We start from the raw sequence: 12,752 nt of genomic DNA on the forward strand, positions 1-12,752 counted from the left end.
GCTACAACCTCCCTTTAGAGGTCTGTCCTTCACTCATCATCATGAAGTGAATGTGAAAAGTAGTTTTCAGGTACACTTCGTGGCCTCTCACACTAGCTCAGCAGCCTGCTTATTTGTCCACTCTTGAACTTGCTGAGAAACACTAACATAAAAGACCTAAATGCATAACAGAAAGCACCCTGCTTCAGTAGGCCTTGTCTTGACTCCAAAACCTTGGAACTAGCAGTGGTTTCTTGAAGGAGGACCTACAAGAAGCCTTGTATTCCTGCATTTCTTCCCTTCATTGTTCTTTGTTTATAGAGTCTGTATTCTTCGATGGAGAATAAATCTTACGAAGAGCAACTGAAGGAGCTGGAGCTCTTTGGTTTGAAAAAGAGGAGGCTGAGGGGAAAGCTCATTGCTGTCTAAAACTGCATGAAAGGACACTGTGGAGAGGCTGGTGCTAGTCTCTTCTCCCAGGTAATTAGTGAGAGAACAAGAGGGAACGGCCTCAAGCTGTGACTGGGTAGGTTTAGACTGGACATTAGGAAACCTTTTTTTACCCCAAAAAGAGTGGTCAGGCATTGGAATGTGCTGCCCAAGGAGGTGGTTGAGTCACTGACCCTGGATGTATTTAAAAGCCATTTGGATGTGGTTCTTGGGATATGGTTTAGGGGTGAACTTTGCGGAGTAGGGTTCTTGGTTGGACTTGGTGATCCTGAGGGTCTTTTCCAATCTGAATATTTCTGTGATACTATGATTTATTTTTTTTTTCCCACTAGGCAGTGTCAAATTATGAGAAGTGACATGTTTCTTTGTCAGCTTAGCCCGTGGACAATTACTTAGTAACAAACTATCTGGAAATGTGGTCTTTGCCATTATTTCAGGAAACTGCTTTGTGAGGGACAGCAATTTCTTTGATAGTTTCTGTCAAAACCAGCGTGAAAAGAGTTGTTTTCATTTTCTTCGGCCTCCGATAGCTGCTCAGGTGTCCACGTGAGAGCTGACCGTGAAGCTTTCCAGCTCTTTTGAAGAGACTGTCCTGTTTCTCTCGGGTATCTCTGGGCTGTGACTCCCGACGTTCCGGCGGCTCTCCACAGTAACCCGTCAGGGCCGCGAGGCACGCCGGGACCTGCCCCGTCCCCGCTCCGTCAGCCGCGGCGGATTGGTGGAGCGCGCATCACGTGCTCGCCTGTAGCCTCTTCATTGGCCGACGGCTCAATCCGTTACCTGTGGGCTGGGCAGGGGCTGAGAGGCGGCCAGAGGGTGTCCGGCGTTGCCGCGGTAACGGCCGCCCCGGGCATGGCGGCGGCGCGTGCCCCGCGGTGAGGAGGTGGCGGGAACTGGGCGGGGGGCGCTTCAGGGTGGTGAGGGACACGCGCGGAGGTGGTCTGGATGAAGCACATTGTGGCGAAGGGTTTCTGCGGCGGGGCGGGCTGGGTAGGAGGAGGCGTATGTGGAGGGGCCTGGTTGCGAGGAAAGCGGTGTTGAAGGAGGGGGCCTTGTGGGGCGAGTGCACTTACACAGATTGCAGTGGGTTGGAAGGGACCCTCAAAGGTCGTCTTGTCCAACCCCACTGCAGTGAGCAGGAGCACCTCCGCGAGGAAGGGATCTGACTGGGTTCTTGGATGTAGTTCACCTCTGAGACCCGCCCCCTCTTCTATTTTCCAGCAGGGCAGGGAACCTCTAGGGGTGGTATCAGGTGCTGAAAAAAGACAACAATGGCGTGATTCAGGGTGCTCCGTGGAATGAGTGAGAGGCTTTCTGTTCCTAAATAAATCTGTCTTGCCTGTTTGTTTCCTGGTTACAATTCTCGAGTAATGCTCGCTTATATTATAGGTTGGTGCTTGGCAATGTAAAATTGTGGAAATAGCAAAGCTGCTTAAGATTGTGCTGAAGATGCTGGGAGAGAAAAATCAAGTGATTGTGAAAAGAGACCTTTACACAGACCCCACGTTTCCTGCCAGTGACACCTCTATATTTTTTGACTATTGTACCCCACTTGCCCAGTTCAGAGGCGAGATATCTTGGTTGAGACCTAAGGTGAGTTGTGAGGTATAAAATACTTTTATTTTAGCAGAAGTGCTTTTGAAATGGTAAACGGTAGTTAGCACTGAATGATTGCTTTTGGTGTTTTTATTTTTTTAGAAATAAAGAAGTCATAAAGCCACTGTATGTCAGTGTAAACAATATATGAACAGTGCTAGCAATAACACTGGAAGTCTGGGTGCTTCTTTGTGGATTTGACTTAAATCCTGTGGTAGGACTTTTGAATTTTATGACACTAGTAGAAATTCAGGTGTTCTATCATGGACCTGTTTCATTAGGCAGGTCATATGCATACCAAGTTAAAAAGCAGCATTGTGTCATTCTCAAATTTCAGATATATTGCATAACTGTCTTGAAAACAAGTAACTGTATTTTAGAGTTTTCCAGAAGCATATTGCTCTTTTTTTGGAGGGGATTGTTGATTTCTGTTATAACAAGATAGGATTTTTAAGGTTTTAACTTGTCCTATGACCTGAATTGCTTTTAAACTTAACAGCTGGGTTTTGGAGCAAGCCATATGAGAGCTAAAAAGTTTAGAATGCATTTCTGCAGTACATTGTTTTCAAGTGAAGCATTTATGGTACTGCTTTTGTGTAGAGGGGAAATTAAAAAGCTATAAAAGTGTAATGGAGAAAAAAAATACGTTGTCTTTGGTAGCATTGCTTTTATGCCACACATCTGGGGATGGCCATAGAACAGTGATAGAGCTGTTGGTTATCAAATAGAATTGGCAAACAAATGACTTCACAAAGCCCAGTGTGCAACTTTCTCCCTTTGTACTTCATACCTTGATTACTATTGAGGGCTGAAACTCTCCTTCTCTTGCAGTGTTTACAGGTGAGAGAAGAACCACTTAAAAAACTCATTTTCAGATTTGATTGAGTGTTCAGACTTTGCATTTGAAATTACCTCTTTTGCTACCAGCAATCTGTTTTTATTGCCTTGGGAAAGATATTTTTCTCTCATGCTAATTTGGAAATTTTTTTTTTTTGTAACTTGGGATGTGCAGTTCAATGTAAATGGCATCAGTTCTATCACAGCTGATCATATATCTAGCAAGGAGCTGATGGATCATGTTGGTGCCTCTCCTATGGTTGTGCTTGTGTACTGAAATGTGGAAACTAGATTTGCTTCACGTGAAGTACCTGTAAAATAGCCACAAGGCAGTAACTTCTTAATCTTTGCTTAGGCTGTAACTGAAGAGGAGATATTCTAGAGGTAAAAATTCCCTTACTTTGTGAGAGGTCTCTGGAGCCCTCCCATTCCCTAAACCACAGGCTGCCTTAGAATGTCATTCAGGATTTGGCTTTAACTCGTCTTCTTTTAATTTTAGGACATTTGTTCTAGCCCTCGGTTATTTTCAAACAATCTCCAGGATGTGCAAGTGAAACAAGGGATTTTGGGAGACTGTTGGTTCCTGTGTGCCTGTGTAGCTTTGCAGAAGAGTAAATACCTGTTGAATAAGGTATAGAGACGTTTTGTGTTCCAAGAATTCCAAGCCTCCATATGAGTATCAGTTTTGTGATGCTTGGTTTTACTGGTTTTGCGGTGGTGTTTTTTGGTGTTATTATTGCAAGTGGTTCATAGTCACTGTATTTTCAACTGGTTTTGTTTAAAAAAACAAACCCTAACAAAACTGCACTATTTGTCTTGGTTTTGGCTTTTGGCATCTAGGTAATCCCTCCAGGCCAGCCCAGCTGGACAGATGAGTCTTATCAAGGCTGTTTCACCTGTCGAGTCTGGCAGTTTGGACACTGGGTAGAAGTGACCATTGACGATCGCTTGCCTTGCCTTGGTGGAAAGCTCTGCTTTTCCCAGTGTCAGACAGAGGATTTGTTTTGGCTTCCACTATTGGAAAAAGCTTATGCAAAGTATGTGAACACAGGTATCAAGGGAATTAAAGGGAGTTAAAATGCTTGTAGTCCTTCTGCTTACTTTTATCTTACTGCTTTGAGTGTGGATCTGTGGGTTATCCCTATAAAGTGCAGCAGCTGATAGAATTCCCATACTGGGTTGTGCAGAAGGCATTCTTCAAAGTGTAGATCTGTAAGATGTGTTTCTAGTTGCATGTGAGGTAAGATGGTGTTACAAAGAGAATCATTATGAAAAGTAAGAGCTGCAATGAATTGTTAGGATTCAAATGATGCTCTTTAAGTCACTGTCCATTGGTCAGTTAATTTTGTTAAGGGAACTGTTTTACTAGTGTCTCCTTTGAGGGTAGCTGAGGGCTGGGTGAAAAGCAGAGAGCATGGAAAGCAGCAACATTATAGAAGTTTAGACTCTGGCTGTCTGAGTTTCACCCCCTTTTGTTCAGTTTGTTAGTTTGTTATTTAAGAAGAAATAACCATATTGTTAATGTGTTTGAAAATGCAGCTACTTTAAGTTTTGTGATACTTCTATCAAAATGCTCTCCAGATGGCCACAACAATTTGGAGGCAAAGCACACTGGTGAGGTAGCAGATATCCAGAGGGCTTGGACGAAAAATTGCATGGTTGTCAGCAGAGGGCAGAAAAAGACTTTTAAGTATGAAGTAATTCATTTGACTGTAGATACGTTGAGCTGAAGTTGTGAAGCAGCAAGGGCATATTAAAGCTCATCTCTAGACTTGCAAAATAATATTATTTGTTTTCTGTAGAGATTTTATCATTCTACCATGTCTTATAACTCTGTTACAGTCTTGGTTCCTTTTGCATCCACTGTGTTGGATAGAGTAGTCTCTTGATTTAATTAAATTGTTGAAGGAAGTGCTATTCTGATTGGTCATGTGCAGTGAACAAAGAATAATTGAAGAAGAGGAGGAAATGTCATTTACTTATACAGAAAGCAGTTAGTATATCACAAAACATGATGTAGTACACAGATAATAAGGTACAAATGACTAGCACAAGACTAGAGCAGCTTCTATATCGAATGGAATGAGTTGTAATAGAATTCCCATCAAATAGTGGCATGTCTGATGGCTTACATATTTAGGTGTTGTATCCTATGTAAATAAAAGAGTGTGCTTTTTCTCTTGCCTGCTTGGAAATAAGAGGTAGGGCACAGTTGTGATGGTGATGCAGGGTAGAACTGAAAGTACTTAAGGACTTTAGTTCTGCTGTCTGTGGAAACCTTTTTTGTTGGGTTTTTTTGATTGCTTTGTTTGTTTTAATAGAGTCCATGGATCTTACGAACAGCTATGGGCAGGACAAGTGGCAGATGCATTGGTGGATCTGACTGGAGGAATTGCTGAAAGATGGACCCTGAAAGACCCTGGAAGAAATGTGGAGAAAGGGAAGACTGGCATGGTTTTGGAGAAAGCACTGTTTAGAAGATTGATGAATCTGAAGGAGCAGTGTGTAATAAGCTGTGCAATCCTCGATTCCAGACAAGGTAAAAGTAATAGTTCTAGGCATTTTAAAGTAAATTTTTCTGCTTGACAGGCTTTGGAGCAGAAGGAAGCCAGCAAGTGCATAGTGCTGAATCTAGTACCCTACCAGTTTCGTAGTGCAATTTCATACAACCTTGGATAAACAAAGATTTAGTGATGTTACTGAGTTGAGGATTGAGCAATGATTTCTGTATTTGGTGCTGATATGGTCAGTTCTCCAAAACAATTGCACACTCCCCAACCTTTGAAGAAGCACCTTAAAAACCCCAATTAATTTCAACACTGAGAATTTGTAGATGCTTGAGATCAAATAGTAAGTTCTTTAAAATGTTCATTTATTTCAGTATAGTCACAGATAAAGTGAACTGTTCAGGTCTTTTAGTGTTAAATTTACCTCTGTCTCAAAATGGTCTTCTTTCAAAGGATTGTTTAATGGCAATCATTGTAAAATATTGAGCAGATTCCTTTGTTTGCTTTCAAATACCATTTTTTGTTTTGTTTTTCTATTCAGGTACAAGTGAACTAGGAGAGTTTCATGCCTTTATTGTGATAGACACATTGAATCTGTCTGAAGTGTCAGGCAAGGAAATCTTCCTACTACGAATACGAAATCCTTGGGGGAGGCGATGCTGGAGAGGTCCCTGGTGTGAGGGGTGAGTAGGTTTATTTTACTGTGGAAAACTCTCTGTAAAAGTTTTGAAGCTCAAAGTATATCTATGCATTTTGTAGGCCATGGCAACCCCATGCAGAGCTACAGGCTGGGGTCAGAGTGGCTGGAGAGCTCCCAAACAGAGAGGGACCTGGGGGTGCTGTTCGACAGCCGCCTAAACATGAGCCAGCAGTGTGCCCAGGTGGCCAAGAAGGCCAATGGCATCCTGGCCTGTATTAGGAATGGTGTGGCCAGCAGGAGCAGGGAAGTCATTGTGCCCCTGTACTCTGCATTGGTTAGGCTGCACCTTGAGTCCAGTTCTGGGCCCCTCAGTTTAAGAAGGACATTGAGACACTTGAAGGTGTCCAGAGAAGGGCAACAAGGCTGGTGAGAGGCCTTGAACACAAGCCCTATGAGGAGAGGCTGAGGGAGCTGGGATTGTTTAGCCTGGAGAAGAGGAGGCTCAGGGGTGACTTCATTGCCCTTTACAACTACCTGAAGGGAGGTTGTAGCCAGGAAGGGGTTGGTCTCTTCTCCCAGGCAACCAGCACCAGAACAAGGGGGCACAGTCTCAAGCTGCGCCAGGGGAAATTTAGGCTGGAGGTGAGGAGAAAGTTCTTCACCAAGCGAGTCATTCGTCATTGGAATGTGCTGCCCAGGGAGGTGGTGGAGTCGCCGTCCCTGGAGGCGTTCAAGGGGAGATTGGACGTGGCACTTGGTGCCATGGTCTAGCCATGGGTCTGTGGTGACAGGTTGGACTCGATGATCCTTGAGGTCTCTTCCAACCTTGGCGATACTGTGATATTGCCAATAGACTACAGTGGAGGAGACTTCAGTTTGTGTGCAGGCCTTCAGAGAGATCGTACAGCTTGTTGGTTCTAAGGCTGGTCGTTTTGATCTGTTAGTTCTAGTACTATGTTTTTTTAATAACCCTTTTTTTTGTTTGATTATCAAAGCATCTTTTTGTAGAGATAAGATTATTTTTGATTATCTTTTCTCTGATATTTTTTGGCGCTTGTTCTGCAGGTGATTTAAGTCGCTTTGTTCATGAGATGTCTGTGACATGAGTAGTCGCTTGACTTTACTCAGCTTTTCTCATTTGAGCTTGTTTCACTTGCTGACAAGCAAAGCAGTATGTTTAAGATGAAATGCAGCATAAGGAAGGATGCCCTTTTTTTTGTACTTATGTGCTTTCATTTCTGTAGATTAATAGGAGTAGGAGAAGCTGTAATCCATTTTATATCGACAAGTGGATTTAAAGAAGAGATCTGTTTGAAAGGAAATGCAGAAATATGTTCGGCAGTTCATATAGCAAAATAACAGGAATGAAAGGGCAGACCCTACTAACTTATTTTGCAAAGTGTTAGCATATTTTGACTGTGCAAAAGAACATTGAATTCTTGACCCAAGGAACAAGCTTTCTGCATTCAAATATGGTAACAGTATGATCATGTTAATAAAACAGTCTAGAGAAATAGGGTAGATTTTTTTCCCCCTGAGTTAAAAAGATGGCTTAAACACATTAATGGAGACTTAAGCTGATGGGTTTTTGCTATTGGCAGAGTTTTGCATATGCACTCTTGTAGTTCCTTTGCCAAACAGTAAGTTGCTATGATGTTGCAAGAGGGTAGCATTTCACTGGCTAGCCTTAGAGCCCCATTTTGTTCAAGGGCAGAACTGTTGTTTGCTGCTAATGAAACAATCAAAAACTTTTGAGAGTGCTGGCTTTTAATGGGCTCTAAATAATGAGGTGTTTAAAGTCTTGGTTTATCATGACTTAGCTAGCAGATTCTTGGGGATAACCAGCTGCTTCACACAAACAGTGGGTTTTGATATTCACTGTATAGCATTAAAATTCTTTCAGTTACTGTGCAGCTTTTTTTATTATTCCATGCTTTAAAAAATAACTGCTAAAATCTTTATTTTCCTCTCAAGCTTCAGACTGCACTGGCTTGTAAGCAAAGTATCTATTTCATTTAGAAGTAGGCTGCTCTATCCGGTCTGGTGTTAGGAGATTTCTAAGTTTTCTTTGATATATTGCAATTTGTACTTTTTATTATCCCTCTCACTGGCTAGCAAAGTGCATACAGAAATATTCAATGCAAGTACTTGACAGTAAGATGAAGAAGCTGCTTTATTGCCCTGCTCCATAGGATATTTGATAGAACATGGTTGTGGAACTTGATTAGGCAAAGAACTAAATGTTGGCTTTTGTCTTCTATGCCAGGGGTCAAGGATGGAGCCAGCTAGATCCAGTCCTTGCCTCAGAACTGCTCTCACAGATCCGAGAGGGAGAGTTCTGGGTTGATGAAGATGAGTTTTTTAGGGAATTTGATGAGATTACCATGGGCTTTCCAGTCAATGAGGAAGGACAACTTCAGAGCCTCTATACAGGTGTGGTATGGAAAAACATCTTTTTCATGCAATAATATGTCAATGGAAAAAAATTATTTGAATTAGACATGGATGCAACTAGAGCATTATTTCTCAGGCCTGCCTTCTCCTTTAGACCTGTAGGCCATTTCTGTCTCTGCTGGAAGAACAGAGGCACAAGAGAAAGCTGAAGGTCTTTAGAGGGGTCTGTGATGTTTCTCTGAAATCTGGTTACTTGCTAGTTTGAGAGATTAGTGCTCTCTGTCTAGAAGGCTGTTGTTTTGGACAACTTTGTGATTTTATGGTTGGGTTTTTTTTTTTTAAAGGGAGGTAGACTTCTTATTTCTAGAAGCATTTTCATGTTGTAAAGATGATACTAATCTGCCATTACCCGTTGTGACATTAATTCTCATGCTTCTCAAGTATCTGCTTGGAGAACATTGTCAGGGCTCTCTGTGACAACACGCTTTCTTGGGCTGGGGGATCTCTGTCATGTATCTGCTGTGTAAAATTAAGTAGCCTTTAGTGTCTGAAATATGCACTGTGTTTTTCTTCTTTTGTTAGAGAAAGTCCTGTATCACTCTCAGAATCTTTTTGGAGCCTGGGTGAGAGGCCAGTCTGCAGGTGGCTGCCGTAACAACAGCAGCTTCCCTACCAACCCAAAGTTCTGGCTGAGAGTCTGTGAAAAGAGTGAGGTGTGCATTGCTCTGCTGCAGAAGCATAGGAAATACAGTGCTGACTGGGCTGGAAGGATTCAAAATCTGACTGACTTAGCAGAGGAAAATCTATCTTTGACTGAAGGCAGACAGAGGAAGAATTACCAGGCTGTGGGACTGCATGTCTGGAAGGTAACGGAGGAGTGGCATTTTTATTGTTGCAAAGAGGTTTTAAAGCATTATGGAAACATCTGAGTAAAATCATTCATTTCCTACAGCAGTGACACAATTCAACTATTCACTCATTTTACATCTCTGATTTACATTGGAACGATCCTGTTTGTTTTGCAATGCAATTACTGTCTGTACAACACGTTAGTGCACTTCCTTCTTGTTATTAAGTGCCCAGTAACAGAACTTCTGGGACTGTTGCAAACTAGCACATGACATTTCAGGCTGATTTTTTGGTGACTATGACTAAATTTACTCCTGCTTCTCTTTATTCTTCATATCTGCTGATACTGTCCTTGTTCCATTTTGTAAATGTGTGCATGTTAAACAATGTTTTAAACTGTATTTGATCATCTTTAGTTGTAGTAAAAACTCCTTATTTTTCCTAAAACACCACACATCATTATGCATCTATTCTAGGTGGAGAAGAAACGATTTAACCTCCCAAAGACCCTCTCTGCTCCTCCAGTTGTAGGTACCACCTGCCACTCCTATGACAGAGAAGTGCATGTGTGCTGTGACCTTTTGCCTGGGTTTTATCTTGTGGTTCCCAGCACTTTTCTGAAAGATGCTGTAGGGAATTTCTTGCTTCGTGTATTTTCAACAGGAAGGATCTCTCTCAGGTAGGTTTAAAAGAGAACAGAAAAATTCTTATAGTTGTTGCCATAAACCAATAGATGAGATACAGCACCAAGGGTAAATATCCAAAATGTTCTGAAGGGTTGTACCAAGTTCCAAACAGCAGCATTGTTTTGTCTTTGAATTCACCTAAGTAATGTTATATTGCCTTGGCTTTTTCATGAAGCTGTTACTACCTCTTGTTAAAAGTCAGATGAGTAGCTTCTTGACTCTGAACTGCAGTATTTTGAGAAAGTGCCTATTTTGTAAAAGCACTGAAAAGGTTTCTGCAGAGCATGTTTCTCAGTCTGTGGGAGTTCTTTCTGGAATGTATGGAAAAATTGAAGATGTTAAAAGCAGCTGCTGTTACTATTGCAATCAGTGACAGAAGAGGAGAGCAGTATTTTATCAGGTATGCTGGAAAACACATGCTAACAGGTTGCCTGACATGTATTAGTGAGCCCTGTAGCTTCAGCTGCAAATAATGTCAGCAGTGGGCTCATGGCATAGTGCTTACACCTCATCTTTTGAGGACAGGTGTGGAACATAGCACTGATGTTTAGGCTGTCTTCTTCCGCTGAACCAAGAGTTGTTTTTTGAATTAAAGTATTCAACACTGGCAGTACAGCTGAAATTTTTACTTCTGAGTGCCTCAAGAAGTTTCCCAGCATTATTATGAAATTCTTGGAAGGATCACTGCATATTGTGTTCTAGTTGATCTTTCCTTACAACTTCAGACAGAAAAACAGACCTTTATAATGCATGGAAAAGATTGTTCCTAGTTCAAAAGTGCCTGCTTATCCAACAGAAAACATCAGCAGTGTCAGTCCAGCAGCTTCTGATAACTTGAAATTTTTTAAACTGTAGCAGACTCAGCTGTACCTATCTCAACATTAGTCAATTATTTGTCAGCAATTCTTTGCTAGTGGCCATAGCCCTAAAATAATTACTTAAGAAGACAAAACAGCAAGTAGTTGTGTGGAGTTGGCAGAGTTTTACCTTTTTTCCCAGTAAGCCTGAAAAAATCTGAAGATTTTCTAACAGCTCATGCCAGGTAAGCTGCATACAGAGGTAAAAGGTACTGTTTGCAACGTGTTTCAAAGCTAGTCACATGTTTTTATATTCTGATAGTATACTATTAACTCCTGTCTCCTTGGAGAGAAGCTAGAAAATCAAATTACAGAGCCAGAACATACATTAATCATTTACACAGCAGTATTTGGCAGCAAGATGGCATCTAGTATTAGACTCAATAAAGACCTGCGAAACTATGAGGCTAATTTTGCTGTATGGGTGCAAATTGTGTGCTTCTCACCAGCATTATACTTGGTTTCTGGACATCTTCAGTCAGTAGAACATGTTGCATCTTCAGTGATGGGATAAAATTTCTAGTATTGCTGTGAAGCATAACCTTTCCTTGGACTAAAACAGGGGTGCCAGTCTGGATGTGTGCCTGGAATGTACAGTTGCAGAATGTCATAACAGCTGTTTTGTGTTCTTAGCTGAAGAACTGGCAATAAGAACAGACAATCTATTTTAAGTTATGCTTAAACATGGTTTCAAAAGTTGCATAACTGCTAATGATATGAAGTTGTTCATATGGCTGTGAAATGTAGTGCTGGGCTAGGATTAAAACAGAGTTAATGTTACACTGACCAAGTTGCCAGGTAAAATGGTAGTTTCCTCTGATTAAAGGCAGGGAATATAAAAAAGAATGCAGTGTATGCTTTGGACTTACTGAGGTGCTCATGTCTACTCCAGAAGACCCTGTCAGTTATATTGCATTCAGATAAGACAAATGGCACAAAGGTATTGCGTTAAAAATGTGGAAGCTGCATTACTTCATGAATGTACAAAAATCTGACCTGGCTTTAGTGCATGGTTTGTAAGGGCTGTGTTTTTCTTGTGGAGTTCTCTGAATTTTCTAAGGACTTAAGGTTGTACTGTTTTCTTTTTCCTCTGTGCTGAAATTTTAGAGGAATTTATGTTAATTTTTGTGAGCTGTGTGCTAGATTTTATGAGGTCATGCAGGGTTTATACATTTTAATTTCTCTTCTCTCTTACACTTGGTAGTGAGCTAAAGCCACCACCCACTGATGCTGCTCTCTGTGAAGAACTCCCAGCAGGTGAATGGGAGACAGTGCAGCTACATGGATGCTGGAAAAATGGGCAAAGTGCTGGAGGTAGCAGGAACTTCCCCTCCTTCCATATCAATCCCTGCTTTCCCCTCTCCATTCCTGCAGGACCAGGAGAAAGCAGTGTGAAAGTTACCCTCCGTCAGCACTGCCAAGATAGCAAATGTCGTCCTATAGGTTTCCATATTTTTCAGGTAAGACTTGTGGCCAGTTTGCTCATTTGCCAAGTGTGAAGGTGAGAGCCTCTCAGTTGAATGCTCTTTGGTCTTGGCAAGGGGATAGCTACTTCAAGGAGAAACACAGGCTGGTCCTGTGTTACACAGTGTGGTAACCAGATAATTGGTTCCATTGAATTCTTCCAGCTTTCTAAATTACTTTTAGAAATTATGAACTCTTTTGAGGATTTGCAAAGAATTATTAGTGTCTTAATGACTGAGGGTCAGACTTCATGACCAAAAAACCTTATATTTTTCATCTCTAATAATTACTCATTTGTTCATTGGCAAATTGTGTTGGCTCCTTAGACAAGGTTAGAACTCAGAAGGACTGTATATGTTGAGCATATGATCTGAGCCAAAACAAAATATGGTTTGATAGGGGCAAATACAGGTTTGACATGTATGTGCCAGTAATCAGCTGCATAAATGTAGGATGAGAAGATTCTGGTTTGGTGTCTGCTTTGCAGGGAAAG

The 12,752-nt window shown here is 41.5% G+C and overlaps 1 protein-coding gene across 9 annotated transcripts in view; it reads left to right on the forward strand.

The window, feature by feature from the left end:
• Positions 1-12,752, forward strand: part of CAPN10 (calpain 10) — a 23,768-nt gene continuing 11,016 nt past the window's right edge. For 3 of the 9 annotated variants that reach the window (XM_068145174.1, XM_068145175.1, XM_068145176.1), the window contains exons 1-10: positions 10-459; positions 1,819-2,022; positions 3,362-3,493; positions 3,703-3,899; positions 5,184-5,401; positions 5,911-6,052; positions 8,276-8,442; positions 8,986-9,269; positions 9,729-9,931; positions 12,000-12,255. In XM_068145174.1, coding sequence (XP_068001275.1) covers positions 415-459; positions 1,819-2,022; positions 3,362-3,493; positions 3,703-3,899; positions 5,184-5,401; positions 5,911-6,052; positions 8,276-8,442; positions 8,986-9,269; positions 9,729-9,931; positions 12,000-12,255 — 1,848 coding nt within the window. In that variant the 5' untranslated portion in view covers positions 10-414. Of the gene's footprint in view, positions 460-1,099; positions 1,305-1,653; positions 1,732-1,818; positions 2,023-3,361; positions 3,494-3,702; positions 3,900-5,183; positions 5,402-5,910; positions 6,053-8,275; positions 8,443-8,985; positions 9,270-9,728; positions 9,932-11,999; positions 12,256-12,752 lie in introns of those variants that run through there. The other 6 variants (XM_068145179.1, XM_068145178.1, XM_068145180.1 and 3 more) reach the window with 6 other exon arrangements.

The sequence above is a fragment of the Melanerpes formicivorus genome, unplaced genomic scaffold (assembly GCF_026170545.1).
Source record: "Melanerpes formicivorus ecotype bairdi unplaced genomic scaffold, bMelFor1.0.p_v2 SCAF_12, whole genome shotgun sequence".
Taxonomy (NCBI): Eukaryota; Metazoa; Chordata; class Aves; order Piciformes; family Picidae; genus Melanerpes; species Melanerpes formicivorus.